Genomic DNA, 20500 nt, shown 5'->3' on the forward strand with positions numbered 1-20500 from the left:
GGTCTCAATCACACATAGGAAACACTTCATTACAAAGGAGGCACTCAGTCAGTGGTTATCACAGACCTGTTTTCTTCAGGGGCTTGAGAACTTCTGTTAAAAAGTTTAGGTCTACTTAAAGTCTATAAAGTGCTAATTTTTATCATCCTGAGAGACCTCTACTTCTCCCCTTTCTAGTCAGTGGTATTCTCCCAAACCTTACCATGTTTCCCCGAAAATAAGCGCTCACTAGACAATTAGCTCTAATGCGTCTTTTGGAGCAAAAATTAATATAAGAACCCCGGCTTATTTTACTATAAGACCGGGTCTATAATATAATATAATATAATAATAATATAATATAATATAATACCCAGTCTGATACTAATTTTTGCTCCAAAAGATGCATTGGAGCCGATTTCCGGCTAGCTCTTATTTTCGGGGAAACAGGGTAGTATCCATATACTATAGAAGGATGCTTCAGTGCTATGCTTAAGTTGTATGAAAAACTAAAAATTCAGTAAGAATTATTAATGAAGGATAAAACTGACCCTCTAGTACCATAATTAGTTAACATTCAGTCTGAAAACCTTGAGCTTCAGTGAAATGAAAACATTCTACAGTAAAGTCTTGTCCACAGGGAATTACAGCGAGAGGAAGCACTGGCACATACGAACAGAGAAGGGGAAGGCCCATGATGTTCACCTCGAGAGGCAGGATGCACAGCACGGAGGAAATCTAACACTGAGATGCTACACAAATCATCATCTTCTAACTCAGTCAATAACATATCAAACTAAATAAAAGTGTATGTTTTTCCTTTGAAACCTGAGACATCAAGAGCCTTAAATCACAAATAATCTATTGTACCTATGGACAGGGTAGTCAAATTTATTTCAAAAACAAAAGCTTTGTTGGGCTGCATCAAATGAAGGAGCAAAAGAATACTTAGGGGCATGGTTAAATTACCAGTGTGTATAACAGTGAGGTATGCCTCAAATAAGCCTTTAAAACTTCTAAAAACTGAACTATAACATACCCATGCAATAGTATTTTTTCATTGCTACTAATTAAAAAAAATTAAAGCCTGCACTGGAAATTTACAATATGGCAGAATTTGTTTCTCCTACCTTTTGACCCTAATACGTTAATGTACAGATTTCATTACAGGGTCTGTGTTAAAAATCTAAACATTTCCACAAGATTTTAAACATCACTTGGGAACCTGAATTGAGAGGAAACAAAATAGGATAAAAGTACAATGCCCGTGACAGCCAACATTATGTAACTGGGCTGTATGAGGTTGTTTAGAAGGCAAGGGTTAAAAAGATAGAAGATTTTTAAAAAGTACCCCCAGGGTTGATGTGCTGATTTGAACATAAGTACACCAGATACTACAGCAAGGGGAAACACTGCAAAAAGATAATCTATTTACAGAAGAGTGATTTAAAGACATTATGGTTTTCTTTACAGATGTAAGAACAGGAATTGTCCATTTTTTAAAAACTCTACATTTCAACCCTCCACTATTAGAATCCACTGAACTGCCTGTATCAAAGGCAGTTCCCCCCACCCCCCATTTGACGCCACATTTTCATCATTTCTTCATCATCCATGGTCCAGGCTCTGCTGAAAAGTCTCTGGACATAAATCATAGGAAGGCAGGTTTTTCACCTGCAATTAACAAATAAAACCTCCAAAAACTAGAGATCCCTCCCCCAGACCCTGGCCCCACCCTGCTGCCTTTTCTGTGCAGTTCAGTCGTCACTATCCGACAGCGTCTCGTACTGTGCGGAGAGCAGCGGGGCAGGTTCTCGCTCCCAAATCCTGTTCTGTTGGTGAGGAGCTGCTTGGTTCACAGAAGAGGGGGTGCATGCGATCGGTGTTGGTGGCGTGCTGCTGAGCATCCGCATAGTCAGTGGGTTATAAGGAAACTGAGTCGAGCCTGACAAAATAAAAATTAGGTTTCACTGTCATGAGCACAGTTACTGTTTCATCCAGCTTTCACAGGATGGAGGAGGACAGGATTATTCCACTAAAATGGTCTGTGACACTAAGCAAAATGAAACAAGGGAGGGCCAAGGTTTTACCACTTAGGTTGTAGCCAGTGATAATGCAGTGAGAGTCTGGGAGGGACACACAACATGAACAAGCATATATAAGGTGGGAGTTGCTGAACCAAGAAATGAAAGCTCAAGCCTGCATTTTTAGTTGTTAAGTCTGTAACTAGGTGTTTCCATGGATAATCCAAGTAAAACTACTGGATATGAAGCTCTAACTAAAAGAGTCTGCTTACACCAAGAACTGTTTGACTCATACAGATAAATGCAGGGGCACAGTTCTCAGAGGATGAAGGGGACAGGTAACCAGGAATTTCAGCAGGTCAAGGGGCAGCAGGATGCATGTCTCTGGCTGGATCTCACTGGGCAGATTTATCAACGTACAAGATTTAGAAGAGGGCTACACAAACCTAATGAGAGCACTGCTACCCTTTGTCAGTTCCTAGATTGTTTCACTGTCCCCAGAAAGCCTCCTCCAGCTTAAGATTCTCTAACAGAAAACATACCATTTCATCAAGTAATTAATTTCATGAATGGTCTAATAATAACTCCTTCCCTAAGAGATTTGAGTCCAGTCATTGGCCTAGGCTAGAAGTTTTCAAATCAGTATATAACCACTTTACATGTCATGTGAAAATTTCAGAAAGCTAGAGCTTTACATTGTGCTGATACAATAATCCATATGAAATTTATAGATGTCTTGAGGATTTTTTTCAGTGATGTATCTGTGTATTTAATCTCTAAGGAAAGGACAGCTTATAATTCTCTGAAACCCTTAAATCCATGGCAAATATCCCAGTTTTATTTAACAAACAAAAAAAGTCTGCTGCTCTTCAAGGTGACCATTATCCATTATTACCGTTTTATATATATATCTGCTTACAAACAGGCACAAAATGGAAAACATTAATAAATATCCTGTTGTTTTTCATCAGTCTGTATAGACATAGCCTAAAGATAGATGGTGGCTTTTAAAATTCTTCTTCCCATTTCTGACTTTGATTTCTTAGTATTTCCCTAAGAACCTTCTCTAAGAATGTCTACAAGAAAGGCTGAAGGTGCAGCTGCCTTGGAAGTGGTACTTTACATTTAGGTAGAGTTCATGAAAGAACTAAAACCACAAACCTGCTTGCTTTGCAACAGATGTTGGCTACCAGCATAATATAGAAGTGAGGGGAATGGATGAGATATTTTTTCATAGCTCTTTTTTCATGGTAATCAGACCCGCATTCTTAAAAATTTTAAGATTCTATGTATTCAATTTCTGTTCTGGAAAGCAATCCTATTAATGATACAGTAACGGAAATAGTTTTCCAATCAAAGTTTCTGATTTTAGAAGAAGTACTAACACAGGCAGTAATATAACTGCTTTAAGACTCATTTTCTAGCAGTATATTCCTCACCTGTTGAAGACGGCCTGTCCTCCCAGGCCCACCCTGGCGTCTGCCTGTGGTAGTCTCCTTCTGAATGTACAGACGAGACTGAAGAGGGCCGCTCAGTGCCTAAGTAGCCTTGCCCCGGGATAGGAGATTTAGATTTCCTGCTGTTTGACTTGCTGATCAGCTTTGGTTTGCAAACTCCTAAAAGTGAAATAAATTATTAATTGTTAATATATAGTAATTATATTCTCAAACCCTATCAAAATGCAGATTATATAATGCTAAGTGAAAGAAACAGAATGGTAGCATGAAGAATCCAGCTCCTACTGCCCAATGAAGTAAAAAATATTTAAAAGAAAGCCAGAATTTACTTGTGGCAACCAAAACAAAAAAGGGGTATGTCCTCATGCCATAAACTTAAAAACATGTAACCAAGGAATTAAAATTTATGGAACACCATTTCTTTCCTGGCCCTGGAGCACAGAAACTGCTAAGGAAATGAAAGCAAGTTGACAAAACTCTTAAATCCTCACTACCTCCTCCCCCATAAATTTAGGGAGAAGCAAACAGGAGTCATTTTACCACCCCAAGGAAATATGTCAAAGGAAAACAAATGTAGCACAGAAGCCCCTTCATGGCACTATTGGACCTCAGCAGAAGCTTGGCAAGTCTTGGTGACCCTTTCTCTTTTTCCAGGCAGTTTAGTTGGTGAACTCAGCAGAAATTCACAGGAGTGGGATGCCCCGACTGGGCTCTAAAACAAAACATTAAAAAGATCTCAGAAGAGATCAGAGCCTAGGTCATCAGCAAGCGTTTTCCACAGCCCAGCAGAACAAATTCATACTGCCCCAAATCCTTCAGTGTACAGAAAAAAAGTGGGTGGAAAGGAACTTCTATCCCTCGAACTATCTGGAACAAGAAGAAATGCGAGTTCTTGATGGTAAGAATAGAACAAGGGGAAAGGTGTTAAGTATACTGAAGAAAAACTCCAAAATATACAAAGCCTGTTTACAGAAGAAGCTCAAAAAATAGATAAACTAAGAAAGAGGTAAAAAGGCTTAGGAAACAAAATACAGCAAGAATCAGAACAGACATAACGAAAAGGGGATTTATTGGTACAAAGGGAAATTTTGAGATACAGTAAAAGCAAAAGAAAGAGATCAAGATGACTAAAATAATTAGAAGGTAACAGATATGGAGGACAAAGACTATCCAACAAAAAGATGACTGGGTTTCTGAAATGGAGAGCCCAACACAAGAAACAGAAATAAGAGGAACACTTAATAGTATAACATTTCCCTGAGTGCAGAACTCAACCTGTAAATGCAAACGCCTTCCTGTCATCAGAAAAATCTGAATACTAACACATACTGATGGTTAATATTTTAAAATCGAGGGAAAAAGGATTCTTCAAGCAGACATACTGTCACCTATCAAAAAGGGGGTGAACATCTGGCCTTATTTCTTATACAACAGTGAATACCAAAAAAAAAAATTTAAGTCTACAGGATGTTTTGAGAAAAGTATGTGTCAAAAATATTATAATCTGCCGACCTCTCATTTCAAATATAAAGACAAGATGACATTCTTGAGCATGAAAGATCTTTTAATTAAATAGCACCCTTTGTGAGAAAATGCACTTTGAAAACCTTACCAAAAAGAAATGCCATAATAAAAAGATCATACAACCAGGATAATTTTAATTGTGTAAGTCACCAATATTATAATCTTCAAATACACATACTTAAAATACAACATACTTAAAATCAATTAAAGTCAATAAAAATTGGAAGAGTACAAAGGGAAAGACCGCTTATCTTTCAAAGCAGGAAGTGAATCCATATTGTTCTACAATTAATAGATGTAGGTAAAAACAATATAAAACCTCTAATCTCTTTAACCTTTTTCGTAACCTTAGTGTGATCTTTTGCTTGATGATAACAGAGGAAAATAAACCTGAACTAAACCTGAAATACTGCTGATCTTCAGGTAATTTTTTAATCAGAAAAGAGATTCTCAAAAGATTAAGAATAAGTATTTATATACTGGGGTGCCAAAAATGTATACACATTTAAAAATGATATCTATGTATTACTTTTTGAAGTTGAATTGAATTACGTAGCAATGTGTAGTATGATGTTCGCTCAAAAGATGGCATTAATCAAATGAATGCTAGCATCATTCATTGTATTAGAATTTTAATACTTTTTTCCTTTCTTAGAATGTACATACATTTTCCTGGCACCCCCTGTATAAACATTAAAAGCTTACAGTCATTTTCGTGTGGGATTTATACCATTAACAAGATGTATAAAATGATCTCATTTTATTATTTATCTTTTTATATGAGTCTATACAGTGACACGTCTGGAATGATGCTCATCAAATAATAACACTAGCTTTCTGGATAATGTGATCTGAAGGCTTATTTCCCCCTTACTCTTTTCTATGACTTAAAATTCTTTTATACTCAACCTATCATTTTTATTACAATAGTAAGTCACTTTTATTCAAAAGCAGAATATGAAATTGCACTTGTATTATAATTATGTATGCAACAGATAAGGACAGATGCAAGCAAAAATAAAAACATGCTGGAGGGTAACATTCTGGATAAAAATTTTGTCTTTATTATTCTGTTCAGGTTACTAAAATGTCTGAGCAGGTTAAAAAAATTTTTTTTTAAGTAAATAAAACTCTCAGAGGTGACTCTAAGCACATAAATGAAATCTCTTAGTGATGGATCAGAACTTGGAAAATAAATAGGCTTTTTCTTGGGAAAGGCAGAATAGCACTAAAATGAAAACTTTACCTGAATGAGGTGATGGGTCCCCTTCCTCTCTCCGTGTCTCAGCACTGGTCACAACAGTGGTATTGGCACCACTGGGCACGACTCCCACAGGCTGGGACATGACAACGCCATGATCCTCAACCTTGTCATCAAAGCTGCCCATGAGAGCCTTCCTGATAATGTCTTCTAGACCGAGATTGCTGGCAGGATCAGCAAAAGAATGACCTCTAGAGCTAACTGAGCCTGAAAGAGACAACCGCATTTCGGCTTATTTCTGAGGAAGATCAGGAGACAGAAATGAACAGACTACATACACAGCACCTGGCAAGCTGCCTAAAACCCGAGAGGAGTATTTGAGATCTTGCTCCCTGGCATATATTGTCAGTTTGGCTCAAACTCATAAAGGTTCAAAAGAAAAAAAACAAAAACAAAAAACCCTGAGAGCCCACACAGGCCCTCTAAATCTACCGATAACTCAAGGAAATTTGTTTTTCTTCGCTAAATGAATCAGTCACCCACCTGTGTTCAAGTTACTTAACAGTATTCTTCTTTTCTATTTCCTAGTTTCTATGCTGTTCTTTAATAGTTTTGATTATCTGTTTATTTATCTCATTATTGTATTCAAACTCACTTTTTATTGCTACTATCTCCCTAATTAAGTTATGGGCCTTTATTCATTTTTGCATACTGGAGCAGCCCCCTCGTATGCAGTGACTGCTACCATACCAATTTCCTATTGGCAGATAATGTATTTTAAATCTTACCTGAGGTAGTGACTGCTGGCAGATTAAAGATCTCAGTTCCTGGCTGAGCAGCTGCTGTATTTAAACAAACAGGTTAATTGAAATGTGATAATCATGTACATTGAAAGAGATAAAACTCTCAAAAAAAAAACCCTACAAAATTAACCTTTTTATTTTCCATGATCTCAACCTTATTTTTCACCCATTAAGCGAAGATCTCAACCTTATTTTTTACCGATAAGTGAAGATAAAGTGAAAGAAATAATTTTTTAAAAAAAAGGAAATCAGGAAATAAAGAATCGGGTGAGACAGGAAAATCAGAACACGAGTAATATAACCCAGAGGAAGGAAAGAAACTTTGCACTGCTGGAGAAACACAAGTAGGAAAAAATTGCTCTCAGCACAGGACTCCAGGCTTTCTAGAGAAGAAACCTTGGATTTAAGGTGACCCTTTCAAATATCAGCAGGTTTGAGGCAGCCTGAGATTAGGGGAACAAAGCTCAATGAACAGTATGAAAATGACCATGTGCTTCCCTACCATGGTTAATTGGAAACTATTCTTATATTCCTAAGATGAGACAAAGATTCTGCCTATTGATTCTTTTTATTCCTGCTAACTGTACAAGCTGTAATTTGTACAGTTTGAATGACAACAGCTGGGACAACCTGGGAATTACCTATAGAGCACTGTGCCCTCAGAAATAGAAGGAATTTGAGAATACAAATGGTGTTTTTCCATCATGTCTTCTACTTGATGCTGAGAATTTGAAAGAGAAAGAATATAGGAAGCAAGTGGGTGGCTAAACAAATGATGTCCCAGAGAAGAATGTGGAGTTTTAGATGAGACCACAGAAGGATGAATTCTTACCTACGGATGAGACCTATCTGTGAAGATGGGGGCGAGCATGTGCCTAGAAACAACCGTTCTTGATCAAAGAAACTTTAAACTGGCAATAGGAGAAGGAGAAAAATCTTCAGGAAGAACTATAAAACAAAAACTACAGATGACAGTCTCCTTACTTTTGGGCCAGGTAACACTAAACCTGAAATAACACAAAGTAATAAATACAGCCTTGTAGTTATCACAAAAGTTTGTGGAATAGGACACATTCATTCATTTTATAAATACCTACCGAGCAATTATTTGGTTGGATCATAATAAAACAGATGGGCAAACTTAAGAGAACGTTAATTACTCAGAAGTGAAGGGAAAGGAAGATAGATATTAGAGCTATTGTGGAAGCAGACTTGACAGGAGGTAGCATCACCCATCAGCAGGTAAAGAATAAGGGAGAGGGAAGACGGCCAAGGAAGTGATTAGTGCAGCCACCATAGAGGGAAACTTGGGAGGTGGGAAAGGAGGAGGAGGGACCGATTTCTTGGTGTGGAGAGGTTGACTGTTAATTCAATTTTACACATTTAAGGAGCCAGTAAGATACTTAAGAAGAAACGAGGTCTGCAAAGATACGTAAGTACAGCTTAGTAAAAAAAAGTTGTACTCCTGATAGAAGTTTGGGAGTTTTCAGTGCAGTTTAAACTCCCACAGTGGATGAAATGAATCACAGAGAGAAAAAACTAGGAAAACCAACATTCAAGGGCCCGGCAAAGCAAGACTAAGTGTCGAAGGAGACATAAGAAATGGCCAAAGAAGCAGAGAAAAAAAACTAAGAGAAAGTAGCTAAAAGCCAAGAGAAGAGAGTATTTCTGAAGAGGGAAGTGGTTCACAAGTGTCAACGGCTACAAAGAGATCAAACAGTAAGTCTGAAAGCTTTAAGTTTTCTGAAGAATAAAGTCACTGATGTCCTCAGTGGAACAGTGAATTGAGAGACACTGAGTTGAAGTGAAGCTGTCTTGGTTGCTTATGGCTTTCAATTATACTTCCTGGTGAGGACTGAATGTGTCTTGGGGTTCCATGAAACCACTGGTTCCTTAATACAATTATTTAATTGTCCCTTTCCACAATCAAAACAAGTTCTTGCAATCAAAAAGAGCAATTTTGTTAGTACTTGCCGCAAGACATTAACAAGTTTTATCTTCTGTTAAAGTTAGGTACTTGTTTCAGTATATATTTCCAGAGAGTAGAGACCATCTGTCATTCTAAAAGCACCCAACATAGTAGCCTGCTCAAGAAATAATTGTTGAATTGGTGTTTGAGAGAGTACTGCCTAAGGACAATGGAAACAAACATAAGAAGGAAACTATAAAGTAGGCTTCTTCAAGTCATGTAGCATTTTCCTGTCAAGAATTCTTTTTCCCTACTAAAATGGCAAGACAAAGACTAGACAAGATGAGTGCAAAACATACAAAGGTGAAACAATTAACAACCGGCTGCTCTAACATCTGTATGTCCCATGCTCTGATAGATTCATCTCTGGGTTCTGAGCGAATCTGAAAATGAGAGCACTATATTTTTGTTGGTGACATTTGAAGAGCTGTAAATAACATGAAACCACTGAAGACTGGAGAGAAAAATGTAATGACAACGTTTTTTAGAAAAAGAAGAAGAAAGGTTATATAGATAAGCCTAATTCTGGTCAACATTCTAGAATATTTTTTAGATGATCTGTTGCCACTTAAGGTAATCTAGTAATGAGGAGCTAGGATAAGTTCACAAACAGTAAGTAACACTGGGTTCATCATTTTTTCTCTTTGACATTCAACCTTTATTAATCACAAAATGTCATAGATCCAAACACACATCCGCCTGGCAGTTTACAGTTCACTGCCCATGGTTTCCTTTCTTTTAACAGGGTCAGATTAGTAGATCATAGATCACAGAAAAAAAGGAGGTTGTGGTATACCCAGATTTCTTTAAGGCATCCAACAAAGTCTCTCTGTATCACTGGATATACTTGAGGAAAAGATGTATAGGACAAGGTGACAGTGTAAGTGAGTGGGCTAAATAACAGTATGAGGAAGATTCTGATTAACACATGCATATCAATTGAAAGGAAAGATTTGGATGCCACAGAGTTTTATCCTACTGGATATTTACCAAAGATCTGGGCAATGATGGTATGCGTACAGAATTGTTAGAAGTCAGTTAGTACATCATTAGAAGCAGAGTCCTCTGGAGTTGGAATGCCTGAATTTGAACCACAGTCCCATTACTTACTGGTTATGTAACTTGTACCAGTTATTAAATCTCTGAGTCTCAGTTTCCTCAACTACAAAATGGAGATAATTATAATGTGTAACATGTAGGGATGTTGTGAGGATTAAACTAGTTTATATAGACATTCTTAGAATAGTGCTGAGAGCATAGTAAGTGCTATATACAATATATAACTTTGCTACCATTATTATTGATGTTATTATCTCTTTAGATAGTGGGTTTATCAGATTTGCAGATGAATGCTGAATGATTCATTTGAGATCCAGAAGGCACTAATACAGGTGGAAAAAGTAGTTGGAATGGTGCGAGCACAGACTGCATCATCCTGTACTTGGAGCTTGTTAATTCCAAAAGCGCAGCAAGGGAAACGTATGGAGCAAGAGCAGCACATCAAGAGACCTTGATGTTTATACAGATACTAAGTGCACTGTAACTTAACAGTGTACAGGCTGCCTCCCAAAAACGTGATACAATCTTAGGCTCCCTTAATAATGATGAATCTCAGAACCTACTGAAAAGCTAAGCTAAATAAAATGTTTTTAGTGGGGAGCAACTGAGATGGTATGAACACTCAGAACCAGGCCGTGTGATGAACAACTGGGGATATTTATAGAGGTAAGAAGACTCAAAAGACATGACTTGTCTTCAAGTAGCTGAAGAGATGTCATGTAGAGATGGCCCAAATGGATACAACTAAGACCAGTGGGTAGAAAACTAGGGACAGCTAATCCAGCCCCACAAAAGAAGTTTCCTAGATTCAGCACTTGTTCAAAGAGGAAATGGACAGCTTCAGAAACTAGGAAGTTCTTGTTCCCTAAAAGAAAATCTTTCTGCACTGACAGACATTTGAGAAGGAAGCTTAGGATCAGATATAGTTAGGTAGATGCCAATAAGGACCTTTAAACTCAAGGATTACACAAGAGGCAACTCTGGAGATACCATTATCAATCACGTTTTATTTGGGTTTATGAAAGAAATCCCACTTACCCATATCAGAGTCACCTCCACCAGAGGAGTTCAACTTACGAAAAATTTCCTGCTTCTTTGATTTAACCATGGGTGACGTGTTTTCAAGCTTGGTGAAGAATGAAGGCAAGTAGCTTATACTCCCTGGTGAGCGGGAATCATTCCTATTAGGAACACAGTTATGCCTGTTACATCATGTACTCCTAACCTGGCGGGCTTTCCTATCCCGATAATAACAGAGTATTTGGGGAAACTACTACCTCCCAATCTTGTGTGTGTGGTTACAGCACTAAGGAGCAGCATGTGACCAGAGCCAGGTAGTATATCATATTTGAGGATCCAGTCAAATACTTTAGCACTCAAAGATGAAATCATAAATGAGGACTGGCATGAAGATAATCTAGAACAAAGATTCTTAACAAAGAATGAATAGCAGCGAATGGATATTAACGGGAAAACTAAGAAACAGCTCATCATGATGCTGTATGCATAACAGCACAAACACTGATGTATTTATGGTTACTACATCAACTGGGAACTGTTTTACTAGCAGAATTAATCTGAAGTACAATAAAATTATAATGAATAGCATACTTGCCTATAAAATAGCAAGAGTTCATACTTAAGCAATCAACTATTAGACTTGAACAGAATAACTATAATGTAGACATTTTTACTATCATTTCAAAGCCTCCTACCAGAGGAACAGATTCATGTAAAGGGTTTCATATTTTTTTGGCAGCTTCCCATACAAACACATTAAAAAAAAAAATGTTTCCTATATATAACAGCTCAAGACCACCAAGGATCTAGCTAGAGCCAGAGATAACAGCAGAGAACAAAATCTGGTCATGTGGATTCATACATCACTCAAACATGAGAACAAGTTAGAACCTATTATTTGCCAAGAAAGACGAATAAGGTGATGATAAGAAAAAAAGACAATAAAAAAAAGACATGGTCCCTGTCCTCAAAATATTCACAAACTTGGGGGAAAAGACGTAAATGTGTAATTAAATTTAACATCAGTCCCTCTTCAAAAATGGATTTTCTTCCTCATTTCATTGAAAGGTACCAACATCTATTTGATTGCCTGTGGATATATACAGTAAGTAAAAAACTTACAACACTGTAAGAAATACACTAACAGTTTAGAGACAGATGTTGGTTTAAAGCTGGGTTCTTCTTACTTTATTTGACCATGGGCAAATCAAGGGGAGGGTGTTCCCCACCAAGAAAACAGCATGATTATGAACTGAAAGAATTCAGGGACAATAAGCAACTTGATACAGACAGAGAATGAAGTGTACGAGTGAAGTAGCAGGAAATGCTATGAGCAGTGTGAGCCTGGTCAGACATAAAGGAACTCAAATGCCGTGCTAATGACTCAGTGCTTGATTCTGTGAGTTTTGGACCAATCACGTTAATGGAAGTAGGCTGGAGAGGGACCAAATCAAAGCTGTCTAATCAAAGTGGGAATAAACATAGTAATTCATAAGGTTGGGTTAGGGTTAGAAACATGTAGGTAAGAAAAACCCGTTCACAGGGTGCTCATCATTACTGCCCTTCCATAAGCAGTCTGCAATGCCTGGTGCATGGTAAGCACTCAAATGGTGGTTGAACCACACAGAAACAGACACACACACACACTTTTTAAAAAAAGGATCAAGAGGGACTTAATTTCAAAGAACAATGAATAATTTTTCTTGTAACCTATTTAAATAATTTTTTCATTAAAATCCACTGGCATTAGCTCTCTAGGAAAACAGGCTAAATTATCCTTCGAGAGTCCTATTTTGACATGTAACCCAAGAGAAAAAAGGCACTGACTTTGAGGAAAACTGAAAGGCAGTGGGCACACACACACACATACTCATAAGGGGGAGCTGTCAGCTGGAAGTACACCTTGCTCCTCACCTCTGTTCTGCAGGCTCCGCTCCTCTCTGAGATAGGAGTAGCATGCTGTCCTGTTTCTCATGCACAACTGGAACTTGGGGTGGGGAGATGGGCTCGTACGGCTCTGAAGAGACATGACTCCTCTCTGGCGATTTTCCAGGCCTAATATTGTAACATAAAATATTAGATTGTGCTCCTAGGGTTCACCTACAGCTTACCCTAAACAGAAACTGGTTAGCTCATTCCTTTATTCAGGAAAGGGGCAAATTTTGCCACTTTCTAGTTATCAAAAAAGGGTCTGTTACTACTGGTTTATCCATGCACGCCTGGCGGATTTGGGAGGCCATGGGGCAGACAGCAGCCGATGCTCTTTGGGAGGTCACTCTGTGCTTCCATCAGACCCCACTGTCTTCTCCTGGGCTGGCTGCTGCAGTGAGCCCTTCTCTCATGGGTTTTATTGCCGATTTTGAGTCATGACTTACCAGGTCTTTCTTTTCTCATTAAGTTAAAAGCTAAAGAATTTGAGTACTAAACTAAAATCTAAGGAATTAGGTTCTAGGTATATACCATTTTAGGGCTGAGCAACTAGCCTCAATTTAGTGTTCTTCCTCTGGATACCATGTTGGTAGGGATAATGTGAGATAAAACACAGTTTAGACCAAAATAAATGTCTTTGGCTTAGTGATTATTCATATTAAGAGATACCTGTGACCTTTAACATCTGTTTTATTACTATTATAGTTAAGTGGAATTATATACACACGCACATTGTCATTTCCTTTCCCAATCGACCCCACCCAATTCTTAGAGGTGGCTATTTTTGACCATTTTTATTTTAGTTCCTTGGTGTTTACCTTAAAACGAAATAATCTTATACCTTTCTTGGCTTATCAAACTTGAAACAGTAGTAACTCCTTTGCATGAAAGATGAAGAACTTGACTACCTTCTCTATGTTGTTGCCCATTTTATTTTAATCTTTAGTTTGTCTATTTTTACTTTACACAGCACATTCAGCCGTTTGTACGTGCTTTATAGCATTTACATCTTGTCTAGACTCCAAAAACACTCCTGTGTTTATAGATTGAAAAACCTATTAAAGGTGTTCTATAACACTGTGGATTGTGTGAACATTTTAAACTGTAAAACCAGGTAATCTGACTAAAACCAGTGAAAGAAATGTAACATTCCTTATTTAAATGCACAGGTTTAGTGATGTAGAAATTACAAGTGAAAAAGTCAAATGGATTTTCTTTTCATAAATGCCATCAATTGCTTAAAATCTGCTATACATAGTACTTTACATCAGGAATAAACCATGACTCTGCTGTACAGCTTTCAGTTTTCCTTTGATAATTGAATTTCTTTTCCTTTTTGGTGAAAAGAAAATAAAGGTGTTTTCATCTTATGCTTAAGACCATCCAGCTTCCTGAAATGATTATGTCTGAGGTTTGCTTCAAAATGGTCTAGATTGAGGGTGGGCAAATGGGGATAAAAATAAAACAAAATTGGCCTTATCTGATGATTACTGAAACTGGGCAATGGATACATACAGGCATATTACACTGTACTACTGTTTTGTATGTTTGAAAAATACCCCAATAAAGTTTTGTTTTTTGAAAAATGCAGATCATTATCTTCTGAAATAAATTCTTCTTCTTTATGTGCTTTGCTTGCTTGAGGGATTGGCAGGCAGGCTGGAGAAGCACCCCTGCTACAAACTGCTCTTTTTCATGCTCTGAAGTCTGGCTTCCACTGCTTTGCCTCAGCAATCCACTGTGTGACTTCCAGATATTTGCCAGATCTTTGACCTGCTGATATCCCAGGCTTGTTCTCAGCATTTTTGTGAATTTTATGAATGTACATGCTGCTTTACTATAATTTAACATGTGCCAATGTTTAGTCTACCATGTTGAACCAAAAACTCTGCCTCCATTTTTTAAAAAAACGTACATGCACAACTTTGTGGGGGAGATCTTTTGAAGATGTGGCTGCTGCCTGACCCGCGAGCTGGACCTAGGCCAGAAGGGGGAGATTGCTTCCTACAGACCCCCCCTTCTTACCGACTGTCTGATCATAATCAATAACTGTAGTGACATAAACCAATACCCTTCCCTTACTTCCTACTAAGTGCTGGTTCCTTGAACCGGCTGTTGTCCAGACCTGGTCAAGCATGTCATTCCCCTACCAGGTAACAGTCATGTGTATTAATACCTGTGACTATCCCCCCTCTTATCCTATATAATTCTTTGGCGCCTGCCAAGTGGTACAGGGATCCATTTCATCTTGCAGCTGCCTAAGAAATACCTCAAATGTAAGTATCCCTTATAAACTCTATTAATTACCAGACTGGAGTGGCCAGCCTCTTTCTTCAATCTTTCTCTGTTCTTCACTATGGAGCTGGATTTTCAGTCCCAGGACCTTGCCCTGGGTCTGCGTGTACTAACAAGTGGCAAGTCAACCATGAGAATGAAGAAATGGGCCTTGGGAAAGAAGCATCTGTGGAGAAAATCCTGGGTGGCCACCTACTTCTATGTGGGGAGGGGTGGGCTGCATGTTGGAGGCATGTAGACCGCCACGTGAGTATGGGGACGTCCTGAAAATGCTGGCTGGTCTCATGAGTTTGTTTAAAGAACCAACTACGCATTGCACACTGTGGCAAGGAAGGAAAGCGCGTGGCCACAACGATAGACTGGCGCCTCTTATGGGCGGTTCGGCTGATAACCAACACCCAGCTAAAGGCAGAAGCCAGGGTTAGGAAATTGGAGGCAGATCAAGGGAAAATCAACCCATCTCAAGAGTACATCTGAAGCTGTGGGAAGGACTCGGAACTTGGACAGAGAAAAAGAAAAGGGGAATAAGGGCGACAGGGAAGAAAGGGCCTGTGAGGTTAACTTGAAAGCAAATGTGGCAGGATCTGGTTGTCGCAGGCATCTCTAAAGAATGTCAGCCTAATGCATTGCTAGTGGGATTATGGAAAGCTTTAAAACCAGAATAACAGTTCCACCCAAAACCCTCAGCTCTCCCAGTGGAAACCCCAACAGATTCAGGGGAGACCCCTGGGATTTCACCCTACACTGGTGCCCACCTTGTCCCCAACCCCCTGCCCCCTGTATAGAGTGAAGGCCAATATCGTCCTCAGGTGAGGTTACGGGGCAATAGGAGGCCTCACATGGAACTCAGTATCCACTGGCCCTCAGAAATGAACAGAGGGTAACTACTTTGGTTGACACTGGTGCTGAATGTACCCAACCACATAGTAGTCCTCAGAAATTCTCCGGCCCCCCTCTGTGCTATAGAGAGCTACGGAGGCCAGACTGTCATGGTCAGAAAAGTCCCCCTTGTTCTGCAAACTGGGCGCCCCCACTGCCAGGAACCTGAGGTCTTCACATCTTCAATTCTGAAAACATACTGGGCACGGACATCTTGCAAGGCCAGACTTTACAAAACTCTATTGGGGATTTCACCTCAGAGTACAAGCAATCAAATCAGTACTGAGAGCAAGGCCAACACGGAGCCAGTTTACCACCACCGCAGAGAGTTCCTGGAAGACACAAGGAAATAGGGAAAGCTACCCAGGAGCTCCCCTGTGTGGGCATTGTGTGCTCTGCACGCGGTGCCTGTAACAGCCCAGTGTGGCCAGGAGAAAGGCCAGATGGCTCTTGAATAATGGACAGATGATCCAGAGCTAAATGGGGTAGTGTCCCCTATTCATGTGGCTGTGCCTAATACTGCCACTGTATTAGGTAAGCTGGCCACGGTCCTAGAAACACTGACTGTGCTGGGCCTGGCCAATGCCTTCTTTAGCATACTCATGGCTGCTGAGTCCCAAGATCAATTTGCCTTTACCTAGGAGGGGCAACAACAGACCTTCCAAATGCTTCCTCAAGGCTATCTACATAGCCCCACCACATGCCATGGAATGGTCGGGATGTGTCAAAGTTTTCTTTCCCAACCCCAGTGACATGGATCCATTACACTGATGACATAATGTTAACCTGTGAAGATTTGCCTCTGTTGCAGAAAACCTTACAGGCTTTGCTGGACCACCTACAACAGAGAGGTCAGGCAGTGAATCCACAGAAAATTCAAGGTCCAAGCACGGAAGTAAAGTTCTTGGGAGTTGTATGGTTGGGTAAGATCCACATATCAACATTTGTCTCTGAGGCCGTCACAAACAAAATACAAGCCTGCCCTATACCAAATATTGTGAAACAGGTACAGGCTTTTGTGAGGATTCTGGGGTATTGGTGAATATTTATACCCCATTTAGCAAAATGCCTTCACCCATATTGCCTACTTAAAAAGGGACATATATGGGACTGGGGAACAGAAAAACAAGCTGCCTTTGAGAAAGCAAAATTAATGGTCAAACAGATTAAAGCTCTTGGAATCTCACAGGCGGGGTTGCCATCTGAATTAGATGTTTCAGTTACCGTGGAAGGTATGGAATGGGCATTATGGCAGAAATAGCAAAGGGGAGTGTGCCCTTTGGGTTCTCGTCTCAACTAGGGGTCAGAGATCAGGTTTTCCCGATAGAACAGCAACTTCTGGCAATTGATACAGTGCTCCTGCAGGTGGAACCTCTTACTAAGAGGAGCTGGTTGTAGTGAGGACTTCCCTCCCCTCCTAACAGGTAAAACAACAGTATGTGCCACTGACCAGCCTATGCCACGGCTCACTCCTACACTACAAGGCGGGCCTATTACAGCAGAGGCGTGTCCAGTCAAACAGCCCTGTCTTTAGAGGAATATATAGATCCTACAAATGCTCCTGCTCCTATTCTCATGTTGGCCCCTGCAACCTGTGAAATAGGAATAGAGGAAATCTCAGCTAGACCCATGGCTCTAGTCAGGGTAATCAACCTATTTGGACAGCAGTTGCCATCCAACCATCCACTGATACTATCTGGATGGAAAAAGGAACCACAGTAGCCAATGGGCTCAGGTAAGAGCTGCCTGGTTAGTAATCACCCATGAACCTTGGCTGCTAATCCTATGTACTGACAGTTGGGCAATTTGAAAAGGATTGAATCTATGGCTCGGACAATGGGAAAAGGAGGGGTGGACGATTATGAACAAACCATTATGGGGACAAGAGATATTTGGGCTCATCTATAAGAGCCCGAGGCAGATCTTGCTGTTTTCCATGTCCCTGCCCATAAGGCATCCACACCTCTGGGTAACCAGGAAGCAGATGCCTTGGCAAAAATATACACTTTAGCAACTGACCCCTCAGTTGACATGCAGATTGGGTACACTGGACAAGTGGGCACCATAGTGCCCCAAATGGATGGCACATATCTAAGAAGGCAGGGCTGCCTTTAAAATACAGTGATCTAAATGCAGCTGTGCCCTGTCCTGTCTATTCCAAACAACATCCTAGACAACAGCCACAAGAATCGGGGGCCATCCACCAATGGGTAAGGGACCAATCAGCAAATTGACAACACAGGCCCTCTCCCCTGAGTAAAGGCTCCAAATATACTCTGGTGTGTGTCAACACCGACTACGGTTTAACTCAGGCCTTCCCATTTGAGCAAGCAATCAAGCTGCCAAGGAACTAGAAAAGTTAAGTACTATGCATGGGTACCCCCATCGACTAGATAGTGACTGAGGTCACACTTCAAAGAACATGACATATAAGAATGGGCAGAAGAACTCAATATTGAAAGGAGATTCCACATCCCATAAAAACCAGCCAGACAGGCAGGATGAAAATAAAAAATAAAAAACCGGTATCTTTAAACAACAGATAAACTTACTAACTGGAAAACCTACTTTGGCCGGTGGACAAAGGGAAGGACCTTTCCAGGCGTTAATACCTTTAAATGACCAACCCGTGGGGCCTATTGCCCTATATGCCAGGAACTCAGGCGGAGAAACCCAGTACAGTAAAGGTGTGGAAAACAAGGGACACAGCGACAGTCGTGATGCTTCCCATGGATCAGTGAGCTATGATACTGAGGACTCTGAGCCCTTTCGTCCCTGAGAAGAGGACCATTTACTAGAATCTGCAATGGGTCGTCCCACTGAGGTGGGTCAGTTACTTCATGGGTGGGGAGTAACTCATCAACTTCTGGTGGGATCCTGTTATTCTAATGCAATCAGGACCCGTGGAGACACACTACAGATGGACCGGGACAGGTACCATTAAGAGGAGAGGGTTGGTAATAGGTGAAAAAAGGGTAAGGATTAAGAAGTACAAGTTTGTTGCTACAAAGTAGTCAAGGGGATGTAGGGTATAGCATAAGGATTATAGTCAAAAATATTGTAATAACTACATATGGTGTCAGATGGGTACTAGACTTATCGGTGTCATAGATGGGGGGTTAGGGAGACGGTGAAAAAGGTGAAGGCATTAAGAAGTACAAATTGGTAGTTACAAAATAGTCATGGGGATGTAAAGTATAGGGAATACAGTCAATAATAAATATGGTAATAACTATGTATAGTGCCAGGTGGGTACTAGACTAGTCAGGGGGATCACTTCTTATATTCTACAAATGTCTAACCACGATGCTGTACACCTGAAATTAATATAAAATAATATTGAATGTCAACTGTAATTGAAAAATTAAAAAGGGGGGGAAGGTGAAGGGGAATAAAAGGTTCAAATTTCCAGGTATAAGACAACTAAGTCATGGGGATGAAACTAACACAATATTGTATGTTAGCTATATTTTAATAAAAATCTTAAAAAGAAAAAAAAGGGGGGAGAAAGTAGGGGTCCTGGTCCGGCATAGTCCCCCTCCTATTCAGCTCTTTACACCACAGAATACCACCTCCCCTGGCCAACATGTATGGTTTACACAGCCTGGCCAGGTTCCCATGGCTGGGGCCACATTAACATCCAAAGACCAGGGTACAAGTATAATTCTCATACAAGAAGAAGACCTCCCAATTCAAGTCCCTACTAAATATTTGTCTTTCTGACCTCAGACTTCTGCTATTTCTGTGGCATCAGCTAAAGGGTGGCACCTGTGCCATCATCCAAACTGAATGTTGTGTTTTTATACCAGATGAGTCTGCCAGTATCTCCTCTTTACTGGCACACACATAAAACACCAAGTGAATGCTTTAAGTGAGCCGCCCTCAAGTCTAGGTGGCCTGTTACCACACTGGTTTGGGTCTTGGGGGACATGGCAGAAAAAACTGTTACTAATATTTGAAGTGTTTGTCTTTTTTCTTGTATGTACCTATATTGCTGCTGTGGACTAATGTCACCAATGCGTCCAACTGGTGTATAAGTGAGCTCCCTCCGTGCTAACGAGGCGCCTCACTGACCACTCAGGGTACACTGGAGAAGAGGAGGGCATGTGAGATGGTAAGAGCCGGTCAGGAGGGGTAGAGTGTGCAGGAGAGACTGTCCTAAGACATGACCGCTGCCTGACCTGTGAGCTGGGCCTGAGCCAGAGGGGGAGATTGCTTCCCACAAACCTGCCTTATAGACTATTTATAATTGATGTTTGTTCTGACATAAACCAATATCCCTCCCTTACGTCCTACTATGTGCTGGTTTCTGGAACAGGTTGTTGTCCTGACCTGGTCAAGCATGTAAAATAATTTCCCAT

General features: G+C 40.1%; 1 protein-coding gene across 17 annotated transcripts in view; it reads right to left on the minus strand.

Moving 5' to 3' along the window:
• Nucleotides 1-1386: 1386 nt before the first annotated feature.
• NCOR1 (nuclear receptor corepressor 1) overlaps nt 1387-20500 on the minus strand; it is a 169092-nt gene continuing 149978 nt past the window's right edge. For 16 of the 17 annotated variants that reach the window (XM_074320229.1, XM_019757395.2, XM_019757394.2 and 13 more), the window contains 6 exons: nt 12951-13091; nt 11055-11197; nt 6974-7027; nt 6231-6452; nt 3443-3619; nt 1387-1924 (listed from right to left, as the gene is read on the minus strand). In XM_074320229.1, the coding sequence (XP_074176330.1) occupies nt 1737-1924; nt 3443-3619; nt 6231-6452; nt 6974-7027; nt 11055-11197; nt 12951-13091 (925 nt within the window). In that variant the 3' untranslated portion in view covers nt 1387-1736. The remainder of the gene's footprint in view (nt 1925-3442; nt 3620-6230; nt 6453-6973; nt 7028-11054; nt 11198-12950; nt 13092-20500) is intronic. The other variant, XM_019757391.2, reaches the window with a different exon arrangement.

Source organism: Rhinolophus sinicus, linkage group LG15, assembly GCF_036562045.2.
Source record: "Rhinolophus sinicus isolate RSC01 linkage group LG15, ASM3656204v1, whole genome shotgun sequence".
Classification (NCBI taxonomy): domain Eukaryota; kingdom Metazoa; phylum Chordata; class Mammalia; order Chiroptera; family Rhinolophidae; genus Rhinolophus; species Rhinolophus sinicus.